Raw genomic sequence first — 25,932 nt, forward strand, 5'->3', positions numbered from 1 at the left:
CACTCCTGGGGAGGGTAACAGTGGTCTTGAATTTCCTCCATTTGTACACAATCGGTCTGACTGTGGATTGGTGGAGTCCAAACTCTTTGTAACCTTTTCTAGCCTGATGAACAACATCAACTCTTTTTCTGAGGTCCTCAGAGATCTCATGTGTTTGTGCCATGATACACTTCCACAAACAAGACCCAACTTTGATAGATCCCTGTTCTTTAAATAAAACAGGGCACACACTGACACCTGATAGTCATCTCACTGATTAAAAACACCTCTGAACAGATGGACTCTAATTTCACCTTCAAATTAACAGCTAATCCTAGAGATTCACATACTTTTGCTGCTCACATATATGTAATATTGGATAATGTTCCTGAATAAATAAATGACAAAGTATATATATTTTTGTCTCATTTGTTTGATTGGGTTCGCTTTGTCAACTTTCAGGACTTGCATGAAAATCAAATTATGTTTTGGGTCATATTTATGCAGAAATATAGACAATTTTAAAGGGTTCACAAACTTTCAAGCAGCACTGTATATATATATATTTTTTTTTTTTTTCTTCTTCGCTGAAACCATAGAGCATTTGATGTTGAGTTCTCCGCATGATAGCACAACCTACTCTTTACATCTCAAGACCTCAAGCTGAGGCACATCTGAGTCCTATATGTAACAGACACCCAGGCTCACAGTTAGCCGTTTCTCTCGGCTTTGGACAGCTCTTAAATGATGGGACATTCTGCTGATGTGCTATTAGTCGAGAGGCATTTAAAGGCCATGGTTGTGTTTCAACTCCTCTTGTTTCTCCTTGACCAGTCCATTTCACACAGACAGTATGCCATTCATTTTTAGTATTTCAAAGTATAAGATGCATTTGTTTTCAATCCACAGGTGGAACCTTCAGTTAGAATATCTGGACAAACAACAGACCAGGTAACCTCTGTCCAGATCTGATGTGGTGCAAACTTTCAAATGGAAAAGCATTAAAAAGAAATTTGTTTTGTCAAGACAAAAATACAAACAAAATAAAATAAAATAAAATAATTCGTAAACCAGTAATCTATAATAAGCAAACACTGACTCCTAGTGGACATAAACATACAATAAACATTTTTAAGGTAGGTATGCACCTATATTAGAATAAGGGATAATAATTTTATGGTTGGCAACCAATAAATGGCCTACATTAAAATCTTATCTAGATATTTTATATTTACTATTTAATGTAGATAAATGAAAACATTAAAACAATTTAAAACATTACTTCATAAAACTGCGCATGCACTAATTCATGAGCAATACCATCTGAGAAATGGTATTTATACGAGTAATTTCACCATAAGTGTTTTGAGGTACATTGATCCATTTACTGATATTTGAAAATTATAAACTATGTGTTTATATTACGCTGAATAAGAAAAAGTATATATGTATATTTGTTCACTGTGGAACTAAGGGTAAAATAATTTAGATCCGTGGTTCTTAATCCTGGACCAGGATTAATAACCACTGACTTACATCTGAGGAAAGAAACATGTATATATTTTTTCTGAAGTGTAAAGTTAAAGTTGTACATTTGGGATAAGATGGCCCCCTCAAAATGGGGCAAAAGGCCCCCAAAATAATAGGTCGCTTGAAAATGTAAAAGATAAAGTGTTAAAGAGTGAATGAGAGGCATGAACTTTAGATTACCTCCACTTCAGGATGAAAAGTTTTATGGTGGAGTGCGTGTTTGTGTGCCTACAGTATTTTGGGGACAGATTTGTAAAAAAAAGATGGGGGAAAAAAAATTTTGGGACATCCTTTTTTGTAAAAACGTTATATAAAAAATAAAGAAAAAATATCTAAAACTACAGAAACTTTTCCAGGAGGTTCAGGGTTATAGTATTTATAATTAGCTCAATATAAAAACAGAAGTCATCTATGGAATGCAAGTGTGAAATATTCTACTCCGTTTTAGGTTATGAGTTTAAGTTTAAAGTATTGTTTCTTAGGCAATGAATTAAATTTTTTTTTTAAATAAATTACATGTTTACACACACACACACACACTCATAATTGTCTGTTGGGTGATGCAGAATGATCCTCTACATGCTAAACTTGTATGTAAATGTGTTAGTTTAACAGTATATGGACATTGTTCATAAGTGGGGCTTCTTCCCCCATGTTACCCTATATATATTATAGTACTAATATTTTAAATTCCATTTTAATATTTAATTTTACTTTACATTCAATACATTTTGTTATGGGCTTTTGTCATTTTTACTTTTCTTTAGATTTCTTTTTAGTCTTAAATTTCCATTTCCCTTTTTTATGTTAGTTTCCTAGGCAACATTTTTAAAGTCTCTTAGGTAATATATTTTATTTCAATTACCCAAACAGAATTTTTAATATTTTTAGTTGACACCGTATGAACAATAATATTAATTCTGAGATCTGCTGTTAAAGTGCTATTAAATTATATATTTTTATTAACCTCTTATGAGTGGTAGATAACAGGAAGATAAACTAAATGTAGAAATAGGGGAAAATAACATGAACAATTAAATATCCATTAACCATTGAAAAACTTAATTATTTTTGGTCTAATTTAAATGTATTTGTAAATTCAATATTTAAGAAACTAAGACATACTGACAAAGTACTGACCAAAATAAGAACAACAATTTTAGTTTAGCATGTTTATTACAATACATACATTTCACATTTGACCTTCCGACCCCAGGTGACCCTGCCCTCACCCTGGTGTAACAGGGCTGATGTCGTCCAGTCCTTGGCTGACCCTCAGTTTACTGTTTTCCAGTAGCACTTTTCCCCCCCCATTCCATCCAATCAGGGTGCAAAGGAAAATGTGTGGTAATAATTTAGGAATACAACATATCTGATAGACTAGTAATCACTGCAACTTTAATAAAACTTTAACTTCATTACTTAGCAACTGTACATAGGAATGAACTCTGGTTTTTAACAAGTTGCCACAGCAACTTGTTTATTTTTTCCTTTTTTTAAAGTACAGTTTTTTTTAACAAAACAAGGGTACAGAAAAGAAAAAAAAGTAACCTGGACAGATTAAGAGAAAGAAAAAGGGGATCCTGGATAACAACCAGTCTTCATCTCCTGCTAAGGGAGGTGAGGGAGGGGGACGACATGAGTTGAGCTGCAGGAATGATTCTCTTTCTCTCCTTTCCGTTCTGGCTCACATTCACTCCATCACGTAAGCAGGCACTAGTGTTGACCATGGGCATATCGCTAGGCCATTAGGGGCAGACAGGAGACCACTGAACCACTGTGGACAAACATGATGTAAACCCCCTCTAAAGGCATGGGGTGAGGGAATTAAACCATTATAGTGCAACCAGAGAAAGAAATAGATAAAGTAACCAAATAACCATGTAGCATTACTACCATTTTTCATATGTAGCGAGAAAAAAATGAACCGGTGGATACGTGTGCACAGTTGTGAGAAGACAGAGTGTGTACCTCATCGTCCTCGTTAAATGTCCCGGTCGACTAGTCCACCTTTTCCATGCAGGTCTGGTACATGCTCAAGGCAATGGTTCAACGATCGTATATCTGAAGAGCATTTTTTTGTTTGTGTTTTGTTTTTTTTAATCACGTCACTTAAAAATCTGCAGTCAAGAGTTCAACATATGGTGGCAATGAGGGCACTTGAGATCCCAGTCTGCCTTGGTGTTGATTAGTTTGGACATGGTTTTGATAGACATGGCTTCATCTACAAAATATATTTACAACATGGAAATAACATCTACAAATAATCTACATGTACAGGGATGGGGCGAGGGCAGCTCCTCCGAAAACCTCTCTGCCCCCCCTCAGTCCAAGCAAGACCTCGCTGCAGCTTGTTTAATGTAAGACTGGGCCCAGAGCAGAACGCAACAGAACTTCAGTTCTCCAGGGTTCCGCGCGCATGAAATGGGTTTTGCCCACTCATTCACCTACACCTCTCTCCTCCTGTTTCAAGACCACATTGCAAACCCAGAGTTCCTCAAACCATGAAGGAATTTTGATTCTTCAACTTTTCAAGTTCTTTAATTTGTTGTCTCAAAAACAGTATCCTATCGACAAAGAGAAAAGGAGAGCCAAGTGAGTAAATTTGCATTATAATGGTGTCACATGCTTTGGTATATGAGAAAGTGAAATGCGTTGACCTCTGCTCCCGCAATGTGGCCTGGATCTCGCACACTCGCACCAGTGAGCGAAGGTTCTTCAGCTCTGTGCAGTTCTCCGACATGTAGATGCTGCCCATGGTGTGAGCCTCCTCACGTAACCGCGAGGCCTGGATGGGAGAGCAGTATGTAAATTGTTAGCCATGCAGAAAAACATTTGTATTTCGGTAGCATGCAGATGAATGCCAATGATTTGCGTGCAGTAGCCCAATACTTAAAAGGGATAGTTCAGCCAAAAATGAAAATTCGGTCATTAATTACTCACCCTCATGTCATTCCAAACCAGTAAGACCTTTATTCATCTTCAGAACACAAATTAAGATATTTGTGATGAAATCCGAGAACTTTGACACTTTCTGAACTTTCATAGACAGCAACGCAACCGACACGTTCAAGGCCCAGAAAGGTAGTAAGAACATCGTTCAAATAGTCCATGTGACATCAGTGGTTCAACCGGTATGTTATGAAGCTACGAGAATACTGTTTGTGTGCAAAGAAAACAAAAATCACGACTTTATTCAACAATTTCTTCTCTTGCTATTTTAACTACTGTTTTAACGATGTTCTTGCTACCTTTCTGGGCCTTGAACTTGTCAGTTGCGTTGCCGTCTATGCAGGGTCAGAAAGCTCTCGGATTTCCTCATATTTATCTTGATTTGTGTTCCGAAGATGAACAAACGTCTTTCAGGTTTAAAACGACATGAGGGTGAGTAGTGTGTTTTTGTCAACTGAGGCTGTGTACACGGTGCTAACCTGTTTCTGAAATGTCCTCCGAGACCCTGTTTACACCCGTTAAGAACCCTCGAGTGATCAAATGGTCAGTATTAAGAGAACTAGAAACTGTGCTTTTTGTTTTCCAGTTCCTTTATTTGCTTTCTTTTTCACTTTTTGAGCTGTTAACAGTAAAAATCGGTAAGATTTTAAAAAAATGTTTTTGAAGTTATAGCCACCAAGGTAGCATTTATCGGATTTAAGATACATTAAAACAGCAATATTGAAAAATCTTACAACAATTTAAAATAACTTTTCATATATTTTTATATTTTCAAATGCAATTCTCTTTTATTTAATACATTTGGTAATGTATTAAAATATAATTTACTCCCGTGATAAGACCCTGTTTACACCCGTTAAGAACCCTCGAGTGATCAAATGGTCAGTATTAAGAGAACTAGAAACTGTGCTTTTTGTTTTCCAGTTCCTTTATTTGCTTTCTTTTTCACTTTTTGAGCTGTTAACAGTAAAAATCGGTAAGATTTAAAAAAATTTTTTTGAAGTTATAGCCACCAAGGTAGCATTTATCGGATTTAAGATACATTAAAACAGCAATATTGAAAAATCTTACAACAATTTAAAATAACTTTTCTTATATTTTTATATTTTCAAATGCAATTCTCTTTTATTTAATACATTTGGTAATGTATTAAAATATAATTTACTCCCGTGATGGCAAAGCTGACTTTTCAGCAAGCATTACTTCTTCAGCATCACATGATCCTTCAGGAATCATTCTAATATGCTGATTTGCTGCTCAAGAAATACTTAGGGCCCAAGCCCCGAAGGGCCAGTAGCTCCTATTGTTAATGTTTTCTTTATTATTATTCCTCTCAAATGGGAGTCTATGTCAGCCCTATGAAGGGAACACGGGAAAATTATGAAATTTGGCACACTTGCTGAGATGGTCATGAATAGTGATCTGACCAACAAGTCTATAGCGCCACCAGTTAAAAAATTCAAAGCATTATAACTCTTGAACCGTTTTGATTACTTTATTATCCAGATCAGCACTAGAAATACATGTTTTCTATTCATGCTGTATTCAATGTCATTTGAACTTCTGTTCATTCGGAGTTCATTCTCATCTATAATTCTGAACCGGCTGTTTTTCATGTTCATTCAGTTTCTGCTGTTTTTGCCCCTTCAGGATATCGTTGCTTGCAGCTACATTTTCTTCTTGTTATCAATATTGAAAAGAGTTGTGCTGCTTCATATTTTGTCAAAACTATTTTTTTTTTGTCAGGATGTTGATGAATAGAAAGGTAAAGAAAACAGCAATTATTAATATTTGAAATCGAAATCAATTGTCTCTGTGACTTTTGGTCAAATCTATTGCATACTTGCTGAATAAAGATATGAAATATTCACAAAAAAACATTCATGCTAACCTGTTTCTCCACGTGCTCCGCGGGCCACCCTTGCACATGTAATTTTCTTCTTGTTATCAATATTGAAAAGAGTTGTGCTGCTTCATATTTTGTCAAAACTATTTTTTTTTGTCAGGATGTTGATGAATAGAAAGGTAAAGAAAACAGCAATTATTAATATTTGAAATCGAAATCAATTGTCTCTGTGACTTTGTCAAATCTATTGCATACTTGCTGAATAAAGATATGAAATATTCACAAAAAACATTCATGCTAACCTGTTTCTCCACGTGCTCCGCGGGCCACCCTTGCACATGTTTGATGAGGTTCTCATTGAAGTGTGCGGCCAGTGTGGGTGTAAAGGAACATGTTGCTCTGCCTGGAGCTGTGCCGGCAGGTACTGAACCCAGGGTCATTGCTCCGCTGACTACACCTGGTCCTTGACCACCACCACCACCACCATTATTACTGCTGCTGTTACTGCCCATGTGGTTTGGACCTGGAGACGGACTTCTCTGACTGCTGCAAATCACAAACAGTGGATGGGTCAATGTCTTTCTGATTTAAGAAACGACTACTTCTCTGTCAGCATCAGGTTTTTACAAATACATTAATTTAATGTGATCCTAAAACATAAAAATCAGCAATATCACAAACAGCCAGAAGATGGCAGACAAACACCACAAAACAAGCCACTTTAAACTACAAATATGGTTGCTGAGGTATGCAGCGGGCAGTTCAGTACCCATAAGCCTTTATATTAAACTTTAAATTTGCAGTTTTTAATTTATAAAGTGGATTAATCAGTTTAGTAATTTCCAAATTAAGTCACCTCTGTCTCTGCAGCGTCCGTGGAGAGTTGCCATTGTCGTGATGTTTGTCTGTGGAAAGGGACTGCTGGGACGACGGTGGAGGGAGAGAACTGGACTTAACTGTCAAAGCGTTCATCTGAGAAAGATAGTGAGAAAAGGGTTACAAAATCATACTTTAGTTTGTGACATCGGTCATCTCATTTGACAGCAGTATACCTTGGTCTGTGAGGAGACTGGCGTGGTGCTGAGGGGCGGTTTGAGGGAGGCTGTGTTGGTCTGTGGCGTGCTGATTCTAGGAGACACGTATGACCGAGGAGAGGAAGCGTCTGACGTCAGAGACATCGGAGACTGACTGGACTGCTGGGCTACTCCACAGGACAAAGAGAGAGAGGAAAAAGCGTTTGTGACATCGGTCATCTCATTTGACAGCAGTATACCTTGGTCTGTGAGGAGACTGGCGTGGTGCTGAGGGGCGGTTTGAGGGAGGCTGTGTTGGTCTGTGGCGTGCTGATTCTAGGAGACACGTATGACCGAGGAGAGGAAGCGTCTGACGTCAGAGACATCGGAGACTGGCTGGACTGCTGGGCTACTCCACAGGACAAAGAGAGAGAGGAAAAAAAAAATTAAAACATACACACGCGCATGCACACACACTTATAAACTAAATAAATACAAATAGTATAAAAATAATACCAACATAACATTGGGGATGAGAGTTTAAGTAATCAAATGTTCACTAATACTGCATAAGAAACTAGAACTCAATGCGCAAACTAACTTTTCTTTGTAACTTCAGCTAAACAACTAAATATACATTCCTATCATTGTTCAGCACTGTGGATAGGTGACAATGATGAGATGAGATAGTGTGTGCTTTTAGGCACGTCATACTTTATTTTTAATGCCCCACTCTCTGAGGCAATTAACAAACTTTGACCTATTGTTTACCTAAATATAAATATGGGAAGCAAAAATTAGTTTTTTTTTTGTGATGCATTAGTCTACTTTTCAAATTGGTTTCTATGTAAGCTCTGGGTGATTTTTTTTTTTTTTTAAACCTGGATGTTCTAGCAATGAAAAGATTTTACTTAAAATAATTACAGAGATGTAGTGTGAACAAGATTGATTTTCAAAAATAAATCACTAAAATGAGTACCTGACTAAATGAGTATTGACTACAAAATTACTCAATGCCCACATTCAGTTATGTTGATTATTTTTTGAACACTTTATAGTTCTGCTATAAAAAATACCAACTCCCTTAAAGTGTAGAAGCACTATGGACACACTGAGGCCATTAACAGGCTAAGAAGCACAGTCTGACCTACTGTTTTCCTAAACATAAACATGGGGGGAAATGTTAAAGCCTTGGTAGAAAACTAATGGTAGAATACGTCTGAACCCATTTCATTTGTAATTTGGACTGAGAAACTATCACAACTAATGAGGTTAGAGTCCACTTTAATGTCCAGGTACAAATCGATGCAGATTTTTTTTTTAATTTTGTTGGTGACTGAAAAGGGGTTGGAGTTTCCAATTTTACTCTGCATTTAACTTTAAAATGTACAATTTGTTCTTAGATCTTGGGCTGAGGTCCACCATAGTCTCACAAAAATCATGTGGGAAACACTGGCTTGATATTCAAAAGTAAAAAAAAAAAAAAACTGCAAACATGCACAGAACCAAATTGAGTTATTTCAAGGATTACTGCGCTTGAAAGGTCAAATACACAGACATTTGCCAAACTATTTACATAAAATCTATTAGTTATGATATATCATTATTATGAACATGCAATTCAACATGTAATTTAGACATTGCCAAATAACAGATGCTGCATGACAAATCCAAACATAAAGCTACTTGTGTTAAAACCAGAAATCATTTGTGAGGCCCACATGGCTCACCATTATCTGCTCAGACAGCAGCAGCCAAGCCTGTGTGTGCGATCCTTGCTAAGCTACCAACTCCATCTGCTAACTCAAGGAAGCTGACTCAGAACCACACCGCGGACATGAGTTGGCAACACAAGCAACACAATCTCACGTCAAAAACAAATCAAACCCATGAGCTCAAGTTATGAAGTTCAAGATCAGGTCACAAAACAGAGCCGACCTTAAAACCACATGTGTCAAAGACATTTAATTTGGATGGCACTGTAGCACAAATAAAAAACACAGCAGCTTTGAGAGTAAGAGGTAGTATGAGAGTGACCGCAGAGTGTGTGTATGTACCTTGGCTGGACAGTTGAGTAGCCTGGGAGAGCAGAGTCGTGATGTTGAAGGCAGATGGACCAGCAGTCAGGATCTTATGGAGCATGGACTGCAGCGAAGCCTGAGTTACTGCAGCCGTGAGAACTACAAAGACACAGAGAACACACAGAATAAAGCAAGAACAAAAGGTGAAGACAAGAAGCAGTCAAAAAGTAAACAAAAACCGGTAACACTTTACTTGAAGGGGTGTGCATAAGACTGACATGACACCTTCATAATCATGACATGACACATGTCATGAATATGAAGGATGTTTTATGCATGTTTATGACAACTGTCATTAAGTGTCATTCGCTCAGTTATGTAATTTATGCAAAAATGACATTGTTTGAGATGTCTTTGTTATGGGCTATGGTTAGGGGTTAGGTTATTTCATAACTACGTGGTGTTTAAAACCCTGCGCGGGCACACACGAGAGAGCCCATGAAAGCATAAAAATATTTAAAACAGCTAGTTCATATATATATATTCGGATACAACAGTCATCCATGGCTATTAGAACCACGCGTCCTGTGACAAGTTTGCCGCATCTGCGCACGGACATTATCGGTCTTAAAAGGTCTGCAAAATCAGTCAACTGTGAAAATCTAAATTTTATTTATTTTAAAGACCAACAGTTTAACGCTAAATATTGGACATAAACGAACACTTTAAATATAAAAGTATTTAAAACAGGTAAGTTCATATATTTGGAGTAAAGTTAAATTAAACGGACGTCAGTCATACAGCGCTCCGGACCGCACGCCCCATGACGAGCCCAACACACCACCACAGAAACAAGGATGAGATGCGTTCTAACATAATTGTGGCATTAAACGCAGTTAGTGAGGGCTTGGTTAAAATATAGGCCATTCAGATTACTTAAGTGCAATGCCTTATATCAGCAGATGATGTACATCTGTGCTTGGACACTCCTTCGCCGGCTACAGGCTCTAATCCTCATTTGCATGTGTGTGTGTGTGTGAGAGAAATAGCAGGGGCAATTTGATAACAATAGCCGAATTATAATAGGCCGCCTAATAATAATAATAATAGTAATAATTGAATACATTTATAGGAGATAAGCCTAATATAGTCTTGACTATCGACAAAGAGATCTGCTATTCGTCTATATTTTTGACTATCGTCGATACACGATACTATCGTCTATCGGCACAACCCTAATTCAAAGTTATTTTTTGGACGTTTTTGAGAAGTCATATACTCACAAAGCCTGCATTTTTTAGATCAAAATATAGTAAAAACTAAAAAGTAATATTGTGAAATATTACTATAATTCAAAAGAACTTCTCTACTTGTAACGTAAAATTAAACCTTCATTTAAAATGTAATTTATTCCAGTCATGGAAAAGCTGAATTTTCAGCAGATATTACTCCATTACTCCAGTTTTCAATGTCACACAATTCTTCAGAAATAATTCTAATATGCTGATTTGGTGCTCAAGAAACAAACCCAAACACCTTTGAGCAAAGCATTTTACCACAGCTTGAACCAGAGGAAATGTTCCCAGCAACTAGTTAAAATCCAATATTCCTGCATTTGAAGAATGATGCAGCAGCCCTGCCACTGGATCATGCCAACTTTTGCATTTCAGTGTTTATACACATCTGTCATATGCAGTGGTGCGAGACCAGACTGGGCAAACGCCATGTAATTGTGCATCATAATTTGCAAATACGGCCAATGACGGAAAGCGAGAAGCAATGACACGCTCACAAATGGCAATTCACACAGGCCATGTTCAGGAAGCAGCAAAGCTATGATTCATCCCTGAGATGTGAAGTTAAGAGAGGAAAAGCTGACGCAAGCCCAGCATGCACAAGTATATAACAAGCAATTACATACCCGCTTGAGTGGTACAAGAAACACAACTAGAATAAAGCTGCAAAATGTATGCTTGCTAACCACACTGAAGTTACAGAGGTGTAGTAAATTTCAAAGGTGGTAACCACCATCACCGCAGTATTGTAAGCAAGGTTTTAACATTCGGTTCCTCAAGTGGGACTATCCCTGTAATGTTTTGGATTGCTAACAGCTTACTTTACTTTAGCGATTCATGATCATCGCCATTCGCTGAGATTCAGTACACTTACCTTCATTGATCTTGGCCATGTCTACACTGGCGTTGTTAAGCTGCAGGGCCGTTTGCAAAGCAGGGAGGAGCTGACGTAAGAGGGAGGGGTCTTGGAGAAGAGTGGGCGTAGCCGGCGACTGCATCACTGGAGAAACTGGGACTGTAGAGCCAGAGGCACTACTGGTTGAGTTGGCCACGCTTAAGCCAGACACAACAGCAGAGGAAGAGGATGGTGTGAGTGAGGAAGGCTTCTCTGTGGCAATTGAAGACTCTATTTATAGGGGGGGGGGGGTGAAAGAAAAATTACAGAGGTTAATGATGTTTAGTGACATTATTGGAGAAAACCCCTCCAAACTTTCAAATGAAAGCTCGTTCACTAGATTGATAACTATAACGACAACTATATTAGCACCCACTGCATACCAGTCTTTACACAGTACTGATAGAACCGAGTACCTGGTCGATCCGGTACCCGCTGATAGGCATCTGCATTCAAATGCTCTAATATTTGCGCGAGCGTTCTATGAAGAGCGTAAAACTTTTTTATTTACAAAGTGTTTTTTGCAGAGTAGAGCATTGTGGCCAATTAAAGACACGGCGTGAACACAATGGCCAGTCAGAATCCACTTAATACAATTTTTTCAGTGTGTGCTTTGCAAATTGTTTCGCTATAACGAACAAATTATTAGGGCTGTTTCTAACGATTATTTTGGTAATCGAGTAATCGGTCAATTATTCTGATGATTAATGGAGTAATCGAATAATTTTGTGGTAATAAAAATAGTCCTAAGCAAACTTTAAAATGACTTAATACATATATAATGGCAATAATAATTGGTTCAAATAAATTAAAAGCAAATAATCATATGGTTTTATTGAACAAAACAGTTAAAATACATAGTAATAAAACAATATAATTATAACTTATGTACATTATGTATTATATCAAGTACCTGCAGAGGATACACAGCTGTTCATTGATTATAAAGGGAGCACTTTTTGCTCGCTTTCTATAACCCATTCATAATTTGAACAGCAGCTTAATTTTTTCATACTGCAAAGCTTTGATGACCTTATTAAAAGGTGGACAGAAACTGGTACCAAGAACAGTGGAATTTTAGTGATATTGCTACCAACTACTGAAATTTTGGTTCCATAACACTAGTGCCTACTAGGGCTGCAACTAACGATTATTTTTATAATCGATTAGTTGGCGATTGTTTTTCCGATTAATATGATTTTTAAAGATTTTTTAAATTGACATAACGCACTATTCCACATCCTGCCCAATGCTGTCCTTCAAACAAACGTGCCAACTGAATGCTATGAAAACATACTGTATGGTGAATATATCGCTATGCTATACATTGTGTAAAAGAGTTATAAAGCACAGTTCAAATGGAAAGTTTAAACAGACAAATGGACAAAATTTAATTTTTAATTCCCCATTTAAAAAATAAAAAATAGCAAAGAAAAACACAAACTTGGTGTTAACAGATAAGAGGAATGTTCTGCAGGAACACACACATTCACTCTGAACACAGTAACCCGTTACTGTCATTTCTTTATTCTGTAAATGTAAGAAACGTCTTACATTTATATTCAATCACACTCAGTTATCCCTTTACAGTTACTATCATAAAATACTTAAAATTACATGTTGAATTTTAAACCTAAATTTAACGTCCAATAACAAATATATCAGCAAAATTAATATTGTTCATCTGTTTGACACATGCGCATGCCGGCGCTCGTTCAGTGAAGTCTAAAGTTTAAAGGGGTCATATGATGCTGCTAAAAAGAACATTATTTGGTGTAATGAAATATGCGGTTTAAGGTTCAAAAAACATTCTTTTCCACATACTGTACATTATTGTTTCTCCTCTATGCCCCGCCTTTCTGAAACGCGTAGATTTTTACAAAGCTCATCGGTCTGAAAAAGCGAGGTGTGCTCTGATTGGCCAGCTATCCAGTGTGTTGTGATTGGCCGAATTCCTCAAGCGTGTGACGGAAATGTTACGTCCCTTACCATATTGTGATGCTTGCGGCAACCACATGTGACGACCCCGGGCTGGACTCCACTTCATTCACGGTGAAAGCCGATCCAGCGATCGACAGCGCGAAGTTGAAGTATTTCCTCAGCAACCAGCACGGATCAGCTCCAGGCATGACGAAGCGATATCGTCCTCTTTTGGAAGGCCAAACAAAGTAATTTCGCTTTCACAACGAAACACAGCACCTTCACGACATGGCGGCAGCAACAATACTACAACGAGAATAAAAGTTACGCCTTCTTTCTTTGCGTGAATATTTGGGCGGCGTTATGCAAATCTTCCCAGATAGTGACGTAGGTATGTGGGGGCGTGTTAGAACGAGCCGTTTTAGGTAGGTGTGGCTGAGTCTTAACTTTTATAAAGAATATCTCTTTGGATGTGAGACTTTAGTCTTTGCAACTTTACAGATCTTCTTTATGCACCAAGAGCTTGTAACACTCCAAAGAGAAAGGAAAAATTGAAAAATCGCATCATATGACCCCTTTGACGCAGACCGTCAGGACGAGCGTTCATGCAAAATAAAAAACATTCATGTGAATGTAACATTTACAGAAAAGGATATTACCGTAAAATGCAGTTTATGTGCTGAGGAAGCATATCTCACACATTAAACAGCACACGCATCTGTCAAAGAGTCTGACAGGACAAGCCGTGATAAATATTACACTAATGCATTAGCTTGAAGTTTAAAATTAAGCATTCTCATGTTTTGCGGAGCTTGGATCACGCATCTTTCCCGCAGCAGCTCACTCTGATTTATCCGCTATTTTTAGATGTATTTCGTTCATAGAAATGCATTATTCACTGCTGTACTTTGACGTGACTGGCGGAAGTTTTCCGTGCGCGGTGGGCAGATGCAACTAATCGATAATGACATTCGTTGTTGATTATTTTCATTATCGATTAATAGCGATTTTATCGATTAGTTGTTGCAGCCCTAGTGTCTACACCAGGGGTGCCCAAACTCAGTCCTGGAGGGCCGGTGTCCTGCAGAGTTTAGCTGAAACTTTCCTCAACACACCTGCCGGGAAGTTTCTAGTATGTCTAGTAAGACCTTGATTAGCTGGTTCAGGTGTGTTTAATTAGGGTTGGAGCTAAACTCTGCAGGACACCAGCCATCCAGGACCGAGTTTGGTGACCCCTGGTCTACACCATCACACAAAGTTCTGTTTTTTGCTTGCGTGCACTGGAGTAACACCATCTACCACTTTAAAGTGAACAAGCTCTTTAAAGCCATATGAATTTTGATAGGATGCTTACATTTTTATAATTTATCTGTTGGAAAAAAATTATTCTCAAAGTGATTCCAATGATATTGTTCTTCTATGTCATTATTATAGCTGTTGTGTGGACATCCATATTCTTATGGAATTAAAACAATTATTAATTTTATAGTCATAGTAATCAATCTTGGTGTGAATGCCCTAGTGTGCACCTTGGTTAGACTGTGGTGCACACTAGGCTTGCTGCGATAGACGGGTGTTTTCGGTTATACCGGTGTTAAGCCGCAACACTGGTTACGTCATTTGCCTACTGCGGCACCACCCCCCACCGTCATTTAGATTTTTTTTATAGTAACAATCATTTAGCCTAGTTCAGTTAGAGGACAGACACTTTTAAAAACTAAACGCTCAATGCAGCGTGCCGAACCGTGCGCGAACGACAATGCACCACGGAGCAGGAGTCCGATTTTATTTATCACGTGAGGAGAGTGAGTCGAGCTGATTGACAAGAGTGAGGTGAGAAAGACAAGACGATGGCAGAAGATTGTTTAGAAAGGAAATGCAAAGGCGCCCGTTTGGCAATATTTTAGATTTCGAAACGCCTATTGACTGGAAGTTTTTTTAAACATTCGTTTCTTATTTATTTAGTTCCACAGTGTTTGCCGATTACTGGATTTAAACTGTGTGTATTTTATTCATTTTATTTTGCATCAAGGTGTATATGCCATGCCTCCAAGCTTTCTTGTTCGTTTTGCTAATACATTTTCTGTTTCTTATTTATTTGGTTCCACAGTGTTTGCTGATTTTAAAAGTTCTGAGTTTGACGTTGTTGTTGCTTGAATTGAATCAACGACGAATTGCCGCCAATTTGAAAGTGAAAATAAAACACCCACGGCGCCTTTTCTTTCTAAAAGAGGGAAAACTCAAATGAACAATTGCTTGACGCTGATTTGTGTCACTTTGAAAGTGAAAGTAAAATGCACATGGCACTTTTACAAGCCATTTGAAAGCGAAGAAAAGAGGGAAACTCAAACGAGCGAACACCACACCACCCCGCCCCCCACCCCACGGTGATACCGGTATTACTAGTGTTGTCACACGTCGATTAACCGGTGGGAAAACTTTCTCACCATCACAACTAGGGATGCACGATATATCGGCCACCATATCGGTATCGGCCCATATCGGCTCATTTTTTCTGTTATCGGTATCGGCCTGATAAGAAAATTTGGCCGATATCTTAAAGCCGATAAATAATGCATTATTTCCTTCAGAGACACTTCAGATGCGCGCTGTTCGTTTGCAGCCTTTTGTGCAATTGTACATTGTAATATTGTGTTTATTTGATGTATATCTGATTTATCTCATATAGAATGCGTTTGGTTAAGTTAAAAGAGCGCTTCAGTTTACCGGTGATCATCTTTAGCTCAGCACACGCAGCCCAAACAGCAGTGCACAACATTAATAACTATGATTGGGAATGTCGTGTATATAACATTCTAACATTCTACATGTTGCCACTTGGTAATATTATTAGGAAATACGGGATTAGACCCTAGTGCACACAAAATCACAAATTGTCAGATCCACAAAAATTCAACCCTGAACTAGGGCTGGGCGATATAGCTAAAAAAAAATGATCAACGATATAATGTTCCATATCGTTCGGTATCGATAATTATTGACATTTTTTAAAACAGAGCAAAATAAAAAATTTTTTTACATTTAACCACTGTATTTTTAAATTAACTCAATTTGAGACAAACAACAAATATTTTTTTGTTTTTACAGTCAAACAAATAAAAAATTAAACCAATATCTAATTTCTAATGTTTTATATGCAGATTAAATAGGTTAAACTTTTGGCTTGTTTCCCGAGGCCACAGGAGGGCGCAATGAGCAAAATAATGCAGCACATTAAACGGTCCACGCATGGAAATAACTGTCTATAAAAAAAAAAAGTGCATTACGTCTAAATTAACTCATAAATCAAATATAATTTCGTAAATTGCATAAATGATAAACAAAACAGCATCACGTATTTATGCATTGCTTAATCCAAAGAGCCGAATCGCCCATCACACAGATTGCCTTTAAAAACATGAGATGCAGTGAAAAGGAATAAACCTCCATAATTTCGTGATGCGTTTTCTAAAAGTTTAAACAGTTTTAACTTTGCATGGCTTTCTATAAATCTCTTGTGTGAGACGCGAGTGTAGCAGTTGTATTTGTCCATCTAAAAAATGCGCTGAATATGCATTCTGTGTGAATGGCTTGGTTTCGGTTTTAACCTAATCAAGATCTTCTCCGCATTGAGCGCCTATATTTCTCTAATATTTTGAATGAATAACGCAGCAACTGCACGTATCGTGGGGTAGACTAACAAAACATTAAACTACAATGTCACTTACATCATCATCACCGCATCTCGTGCTCCACTGATGACGCTCCCTGACGCACACTGAACATTCATGGTAATATTTTTGCCTTCAAATGCAAATGTTTTTTTTAATTCGACTAATATTCTTTTTTTGGGGGGGCACGATACAATTTTTTCAGAACCGATACGATATCAAAAGTTCGAACAGTATCGGACAATACCGATCATCACTCTTTTGTGAATTACACACAATCTACTAAAAATAGACAACTTCATTATAAAGAAAAATAACAAATTAAAAAATATATAATCATAATCTATGAGAAAAATACTATTATAAACTAGGTTAATGGAAAATTCAGCAGCAAAAGTTACTCTACAAAAATGATGAGTTCACAATAATTGTATAAAATCTAAACATTTAGAGAGAAAACAACATTTAGTGGGGGAAAAAATTAAAGTAAGTGTAATCTGGTAAAATGTTATACATTGCTCTTTGTATTGTAATATACATTCATTAAAAACAAGTAAATATAATTATATATAAATATATATAGCTTTTGTTAGCCTATCCAGTTAAACCCACTAGATGCGGCGCTGCCAAGTTGTTCATTCATATATTGCGGAAAACGAGAGCATCAGTGTGGAGAAGATGTTTACGTCAAAACTGAAACCAAGCCGTTCACAAAGAATGCATATTTATCACATTTTCTAGAGGGACATTATCAGCGTTGCACTCGCGTCTCGCAGAGAGCGGCATGTTTAGAAAGCCATGTAAAATGAATGCAAGTTCAACTTTTAAAAAACATGTCAAAAGACGTTATGGTGTTTTTTCCCCATCCCACCATATCTCATGTTTTTAAATAAAGAAAGTAGCCTACTCTTTGAAATTGGTTTTTGATCCTTTGTATTAAACTACACATGCAGCGTTTTTTTTCTTTTCTAATTGTATAAGCAACTTTATTAATTATATATGGTTTATAAACATTATTTTAAACATTATGCACTTTTTTCAAAGATAGTCGTGTTATTTTATTACGCTTTGAAGAAACGTGCATAATATTTTGCTCGATGTGCCCTCTTGTGTCCTCAGGAGAGAAGCCAAAAGCTTTTTTTCCCCTAACTGAAATTATGCCTTTTAAATTCGAACATAATACGGATTTTGATCATATTTAAGTAGAAAATTTAAATTTAGTTTTTCAGTCATTTTGACAGCCCTACAACACAGCATGCTTTGTTCTTAAAGATATAAAAATCTGGCCATTACAGGCTCATCTCTGCAAATCTGCCTATTTTGTTCTGTGATGTGTAATGTAGGGTTGTGCCAATAGAGGATATTATCGTGTATTGACGAGTTAGAGATACTGCCTGTTGCTGATGCCTTTAACGATATCAAGACGATTATAATAATTATCATCATCATCATAAAGGTAGTAGTATTATCTAATTAATATCAGGGCTTATTTGCTTCATCAAATTTCTTTTTCCGCAGTTTTACAGTGTTGCGCATTATAACTAATAACACACGATTCCGTTAAGTTTATGAATGCAGTGGCCAATCAGAAGCATTCAGATAAGTCATCGCAGAAACCCCTGTGTTTTGTTGTTCAGTGCATGCTCGCTTACTGAATTCTGCTCTCTCGAGAATTCTCTCATCATAAACAATGAAGTGCAGATGTACGTGCGATGCAAGTATAAGAAATGTATTCATCATACAGTGTAGACAGCTTTACTGATTATAACGGGAGTGTTTTTTTAAGTGCATATACTCGCGCAAGACTAATGATGTTCTTTGATAATTAAGTATTCTTTGCTCGTTTTCTGTAGCTGCTGTCTAATAACTGAGGAAATGCAAGCATTATAATTAGTAACTTAATTTTATTACTGAATTTGTATTTAACATGATAATGCAATGTCATCCATATGCTACTTGACTAAAAAGATATAATGTGTAGTTCATAGATTACAACATTAAGCTGCTTTTAGCCGTACCTTGGAGGTCGTTCACTCTCTGGCTATGAAACTAGGTAAGCAAATAATTAAATAAGTTGGCATGATAATACTGTTTATCGGCGATCTCACAGGTGGACAATAAAACGATATGACTATGGAGCATATCACCCAACACTAGTGTAATGCATATTTAAATATTTTAATTAGAGAAACCTCCCTATTTTTTAACATGGCTGTTAGTTTTTACAGAGACTAGGGACATTCTCTTCTCATAAAATATACATAAATTCAGTACAAGCTAGGGCTGTCAAAATGGCTGAAAAACTAAATTCGAATTTTGTGCTTAAATATTATAAAAATTTGAATTATATTCAAATTTAAAATGCATAATTTCAGTTAGGGTAAAGAAAAGCTTTTGGCTTTTCTCCTGAGGCCACAAGAGGGCACATCGAGCATAGGATAACATGACTATGTGAAAAAAGTGCATAATGTTCAAAATAATGTTTATAAACTATTTTAATTAATAAAGTTGCTTAAACAACTATAAACAAAACAGCATCATGTATGCATTCATAGTTTAATACAAAAGGCCGAAAGCCAATTACACAGTACATTTTTCGTTTAAAAACACGAGTTGCAGTGGGATGGGGAAAAAACCCCAACCATCAAGTCTCGAGATGTTTTTTCATAGTTGAACTTGCATTCATTTTACATGGCTTTCGAGACGCAAGTGCAACGGTGATAAATGCACAAAATATGCGTTGTGTGAACGGCTTGGTTTCAGTTTTATCTAAACAGGATCTTCTCCGCATTGATGTTCTCTTTTCCCGCAATACTTGTAATCAACAACACAGCAGCACCACATCTAGTGGCTTCAACTGGATAGGCTAAAAAAAAAAACATTCAAATGTAATGACACTTACATCGTCATCGCATCTCGTGCGCCCCTGATAAGGCAGTTTCCTTAACGCACATATTCGAATGTGGATTTTTATTTTAAATTCGACGAATATTCAAATTTTTTATTGACAGACCTATTACAAGCCTATAATTACTTGACATCACATGAGACACTAATTGAATTACAAGAACTGTTCTTGTTGAGAAAGACTGTCTTCTAAATGATTGGCTCCTAAGCATCTATGTTAATAAATAGTCAGCATTCATTCATCAATCTGCATTCAATAAAGTTATACTGGTTATTGCCTTTTTTTTTCTGACAGTCTGGCCAGAACATATTTCCTTAAGGAAAACAAGCAGTACTATTACACTTCCTGTCACACAACCTCTTCTTAAAGCACTTTTCCCCATTCACAATGCTGTGTGCATTAAACAATGAATGATTACAATTCCAGACACAAGACCAACAAAAAGAGAAAAACTGCCTTCAGGGTTCCCACACTTTGACAAATGAATTGCTTTCCAGTCATTTGTGATTATTGTATAATGACTTTTAAAATATCATTCAAATTCATTCAAACAATTCACTAATCAATCATTTCCACCAATTTGTGTTCTGGTTTGGCTAAAAAGACTCCACGAGTCACACAAAATCATACATTTTGGCTTTGAAGCCATTTTTACTCTACCCCAATAGTGATATCTAATTGATGAAACACTTCAGAACAGAGCATACCAACAAAAGTGTATTACTCATTATAGAAATTTCCATGACTCAAGTCAAGGGAACTTGGCATTTTCTAAGCCCGGAGAAAAAAACTCCCTGATATTCTGAGGTTTTCCATGACAGTGGGAGCCGTGTGCCTTAAACCTGCTGCTTAGCATCTGCTACCCTTCGACTGCTTTGATATAGCCAAGCATTGAAAACTTTACTGAAAGAGAAGTAAACTGCTGTGACGACTGGAAAATAAATGAAGAAAAATAGCAGCATGCAGCACAGGAGTGTTTAAAGAGCATTAACGAGTCATGCTGCATAAGGCAAAGACTTGCTACTGCCTCCTACCAGCATGGACAAACAGACCCCAACACTACTTATGTGGGTGGTGTGGATAAGCAGAAGTTTGAGACATAAAAATATTGCAAAAGCTCTAAATGTTGTCATTCTACAAATACAAAACCAATCTGTGATCGTCTGTGAAAAACGGCTGTGTCAGTAAAAAAAAAACAGTATGTCAGTAATAACTCTGCAATTGTAAAACACTTAGAAACAAACCAAGTGACATGTACTTTTCCTCTCAATAATATAAACCACAAATGTGTCCAGAATCATCTGCTACCGGAATATCAGTGCTTCATCTCTACCTCTCTGTGTGTCTACCTAAAAAAACTGATTGTAAATATTTCAGGCCAGGAAATCACATTCTCTGTGTTGGGTTAGCTATGACAGGTGTAAAGTATAACTAAGGATCTACAGCTTGCAGAGGTCCATGTTACAGCATACCAGCCTGGTCATTAAAGTCCGTCTAAAGAGAATTCTTAGAATTGTTTCTAAACACATAATAAATGTTAGAAATGTATTGCAGAAACAAATTACAAAGACTCTGAACTATGTAGTAGTGAATTGTGGAGTTAAACCATTAAACAGTTTTTCACTAAATCTGTGTTCAGGATTTTTTGGGCCGGGCTAAACCGGTGGCTCGATGCAATGGAGCCACCGAGCATGGCCCCTCTCCTAACACTACAAGACTTGTGTTCGACTTGAAGCAGCACTGCGCAGATCGATCCATGTGTGACATCAAAGTACAGAGCTATAGAGAGCAGACATGCTTTCGGAATCGCTCTCGTGTCATACACTGGTCGTTCTGCACAGCGAGTTACTGCCGTTCGGTACTACAGCCTAGAGGTTGCTAGCTAGCTATGCCTTCGTCACATAAATGCATAATACCTGGTTGCAATAATTTACAAAACTGCTCGGTCTCCTAATTTAAATAAGCTGCAGAGGAGGACAGTTGAGAGAGAGATGGCAGCTTTTCCACGAGTGGGCGTGGTTTCAGTGCCGCCAGCGGACACTCCCCCAGCGTCTGAGAGCAGAGAATATTTATGCTTATTTTTTTCAAGATTTTGATAGCTTATTTTATTCACTTGGCGTTTTTTTTTACCATTCAAATTTGGCTGGGTGGTTAATAATTTTTCTGTGGTGTGATAAACTCAGAACACACATTTAATATTGACTTTACACGGACTTTAAGGTTGAGGGGCCATGAAATGGAAAACCTAAATGGACTTGATATTTACACATAAAAGAGGCTACTCTACAATCAAAAAATATCTGGCAAGCTTCATAACTCAAAGCTAACATCCCAATTTAAAATAGGAATTTTGTTTTCCATCATTCTGAAAGAGCAGGATTTGAAATCGCCCCATTTGTTACATCTGCACTCACTTAAAGGGATAATAACACCCAAAAATGAAAATGCGGTCATTAATTACTCACCCACATGTCGTTCTAAACCCGCAAGACCTTTGTTCATCTTCAGAACACAAATTAAGATTTTTTGATGAAATCCGAGAACTTTCTGACCCTGCATAGACAGCAACGCAACTGACACATTCAAGGCCCAGAAAGGTAGTAAGGACATCGGTAAAATAGTCCATGTGACATCAGTGGTTCAACCGTTATGTTATGAAGCTACAAGAATACTGTTTGTGCAATACATTTTTAAAAATAAAGTCGTTATTTTTGTTTTCTTTGCACACAAAAAGTATTCTCGAAGAATTCTCTGTATAAAATCACATGAACACTCTTTAGATTTTAAAGTGTTATTTATTGCTGCCTTTTGAAGCAGAATTAACACATTCCAAATAATACAGCACAAAATAATAATAAAGGCAAACAAAAGTCCATCTCTCCAATTGGAATTAAAAAAAGATGACCTCTGGTGTGTAAACATCCATGTCAGTGTTTCCCTTTTGAAATATAACAAATGGAAATAGATCACAAAAGTGTTTAGTGTTTTCAGTTTGTGCATTCATTTCTTTTGGACCTGAGGTAGAGAACTTGGAAACATGGTGGAAAAAATCTGGTTGGTTTCTGACTTGTAATACTACAACAGGGATCATAAATAATAATGCTAATAAAGTATTATTAATATATTAAGACTAATAGGCCATTAACTTGATTTTTTTTCCCCAGGAGAAACTGTAACTAACAAGAGGAATTAACTGAACTATCATTGTAATCAACTGTCATCCATACATATTCATTTTAATAATATTTTTAATAATTCATCTGATTTTACATGTGGCCTGAGAAAAGCATGTCTATTATTTTGGTTTGTGAGATCAGTTCGCGCTGCGCGCACAGAAACATTCAGGAGCTAAGCTACAGAAACGTGTTGTTAGCGCTGCCCCACGACTTTTATTAATAAAATAGCTTAGATACTGGATCGCTACATTATATTCATCAGCAATGAGGGGGTAACATCTCTGTGTTTGAAGTAACTAAAATCACAGCTTTGTTTGTAGAGAGACCGACAATTCACACACAACTGTCAACTCTCTATCTCTCGATCTCGATCGAATAATTCATTTAAGTAGCTAAATGTTGTAATTAAAATAATTTAATGCACAGCTAGCTGTGTATCTCTTATGTATCTATTTGTCTCTTTTAGCAGCAATTTTTTACGGCAATATTTAAATAATGCCCCGGTCATTCTTGGTGTACCCAAAATGCTCTGACACTATTGACTTCAGGCATTTCTCTGGAGGAAGTCATAGTTAATCTAGTGTGTGTAGTAACCTCATCAAAAACATCTTAAATTTGTGTTCCGAAGATGCATGAAGGTCTTACAGATTTGGAATGACAAGAGGGTGAGAAACTAATGACAGAATTTTTGGGTGAACTATCCCTTTAAACTTTACTGCCACTTTCCAGAGCTAAATAATGTGGGTTTTTCAAACTTTGATACTTACTAGTGCTGGAGAAGCTGGTAGGTGTAGCCTGCATGGCTTCACGCCTGTAGTCCCTGTCTTTAGGGAAACTGTTGACAACTGCAGCCATCTTGGTTGCCTCCTTCTGCCTTTGCTCTCTGAAACAGTAAGGTGTTCACAAATGATACTGGCATTCAAAAGGCAACAAAACCACATCAGCTTTACACACGACTGGCACAGCAGGAAAAAAGCCTCACAATGAGACTAGCTGCTATGTCTCAACTTTCTGCAAGTCACTTGATAAGTGGAATTAGGCCCATTTCAATTTGCATTTGTAGCACATTTTAATTTCAGCTCACATGTTATGGTTCCAGCATATGTGCACAAAATCGTGATACGACAGTGTGATTAACAAATCACAAAGACTGCTATATTTCATTACATATGTATTCAAAGTGTAATGCATTACAGCTTGGTCTGCAGTAAATGCTGCTCCAGATGTAGGTCTGAATGATTTTGGAAAATAATCTAATTGCGATTTTATATGCAATTTTTTTGTATAAATCATTGTATAGTATGCTCAACACACTATTAGATAGATTAAACATAAATGTTCTTTTCTGTAGGCCAGGCCAATATGTTACGATGAAATTAGGTGATGCATGAATTGATATGAATGACATTTTTATTTAACAACTACAAATCACAGTACATTGACTGATTTGTTGAACTTCCAACCTTGTGAGCATGTAATAATTATGTTTAAATAAGCCTGGTGTAAACATTAATCTGAAAGTCAGTAACAAATCACACAAACTAAAGTAGATTGCAGAAATATAAAAACAAATCTGTTGCTTTACCACACTACTTTAGGTAATTCAAAGTCACTGTAATAAACATATGTAAACATGTGGACTGCACTAAACACTGTCTGTTAACTTTAGACTAGTGGTTCTCAAACTTTTTTGGTCGAGCCCCCCTTTAAACTTATTTTAAAAATCTGCCCCCCTTTCCCGAATCCCCATTCCACCTCAGACTACCAAATAATTTCACTAAACATTATGAAAAATTTATACTTTTTTCATTTTAAAAAACCTACAGGGGAAAAAACCACTGCATCACTTGAAACATTGAAAAATAGCATAGAGAGAATAACTGTTATTATTATTATTCTCTGTCTGTTATTTATTTATTTGTTGTGGGTTTCATGCTGTCCGCTAAGGCATAGGACACACACAGGCTTTCCTCCTCACCAATGACATTAAACACTGTCTACACCGGACGCGAGCGGCAAAATACAGTAGAAACCATTATAATCAGTGACGCTGTGTACACTGGATGCGACGCGACATGACAAAACCCTGTATTTTTTGTCTGATTTAGATAACCCGACCCACACACGATCATCACATTAGTAGGGTCATAAAAAACCTGGAAAAGTAATTGAACAGCAATTTCCAGGCCTAGAAAGTTTTGTAAAAATAAATACTCAAAGTTTTTGAAAAGTCATGAAAATCCATTTCACAATTCTCTGTATAACAGAATTATGTTCAATCAGATCCTGAATTTCGTTGCGGGATTGTGCATACATCGCATTACTCATTCCCGCAGCTTTCGACTTTAAAATGAGGGAAATTACTGCAAAACCTTTATTCAATATAGCGTGTAGGTTAGATGAGTAAATACATCCACACAAACCATCAGATGAAAACAGCAGTTATTCAGCTGTACCGCGTCTTCTCTCTTTGACTTTCGCTTCACATCAACGCATCTAGAGCTGCTGCACGCTGTGATGATCATAACCAATGTCCATCACATATGTGGACTGATATCTAAAAGTTTTTTTTATTTGTATTCTTTTCACATTTAGATATACAAATTGAATAAAATGTCAACAATAAAAACAGCTAGCTAGTTTAACTGACTATCTTAAAAGTCCATAGATATCGCTATTATTTAATACGGCTGTTAACACGTTCTCCGACAAGCGGAAGCAATGAG

At 36.9% G+C, this 25,932-nt stretch overlaps 1 protein-coding gene across 2 annotated transcripts in view; it reads right to left on the bottom strand.

Moving 5' to 3' along the window:
* Positions 1 to 2,666: 2,666 nt before the first annotated feature.
* LOC107549412 (WW domain-containing adapter protein with coiled-coil-like) overlaps positions 2,667 to 25,932 on the bottom strand; it is a 31,163-nt gene continuing 7,897 nt past the window's right edge. The window contains exons 3-10 of one of the 2 annotated variants that reach the window (XM_016230484.1): positions 23,974 to 24,089; positions 11,511 to 11,762; positions 9,378 to 9,500; positions 7,360 to 7,508; positions 7,164 to 7,279; positions 6,610 to 6,853; positions 4,170 to 4,297; positions 2,667 to 4,076 (exon numbers count right to left, since the gene is read on the bottom strand). In XM_016230484.1, coding sequence (XP_016085970.1) covers positions 4,007 to 4,076; positions 4,170 to 4,297; positions 6,610 to 6,853; positions 7,164 to 7,279; positions 7,360 to 7,508; positions 9,378 to 9,500; positions 11,511 to 11,762; positions 23,974 to 24,089 — 1,198 coding nt within the window. In that variant the 3' untranslated portion in view covers positions 2,667 to 4,006. Of the gene's footprint in view, positions 4,077 to 4,169; positions 4,298 to 6,609; positions 6,854 to 7,163; positions 7,280 to 7,359; positions 7,509 to 7,580; positions 7,730 to 9,377; positions 9,501 to 11,510; positions 11,763 to 23,973; positions 24,090 to 25,932 lie in introns of both variants that reach the window. The other variant, XM_016230485.1, reaches the window with a different exon arrangement.

This window comes from Sinocyclocheilus grahami, unplaced genomic scaffold (genome assembly GCF_001515645.1).
Source record: "Sinocyclocheilus grahami isolate Dianchi unplaced genomic scaffold, SAMN03320097.WGS_v1.1 scaffold371.1, whole genome shotgun sequence".
NCBI classification, from domain to species: Eukaryota; Metazoa; Chordata; class Actinopteri; order Cypriniformes; family Cyprinidae; genus Sinocyclocheilus; species Sinocyclocheilus grahami.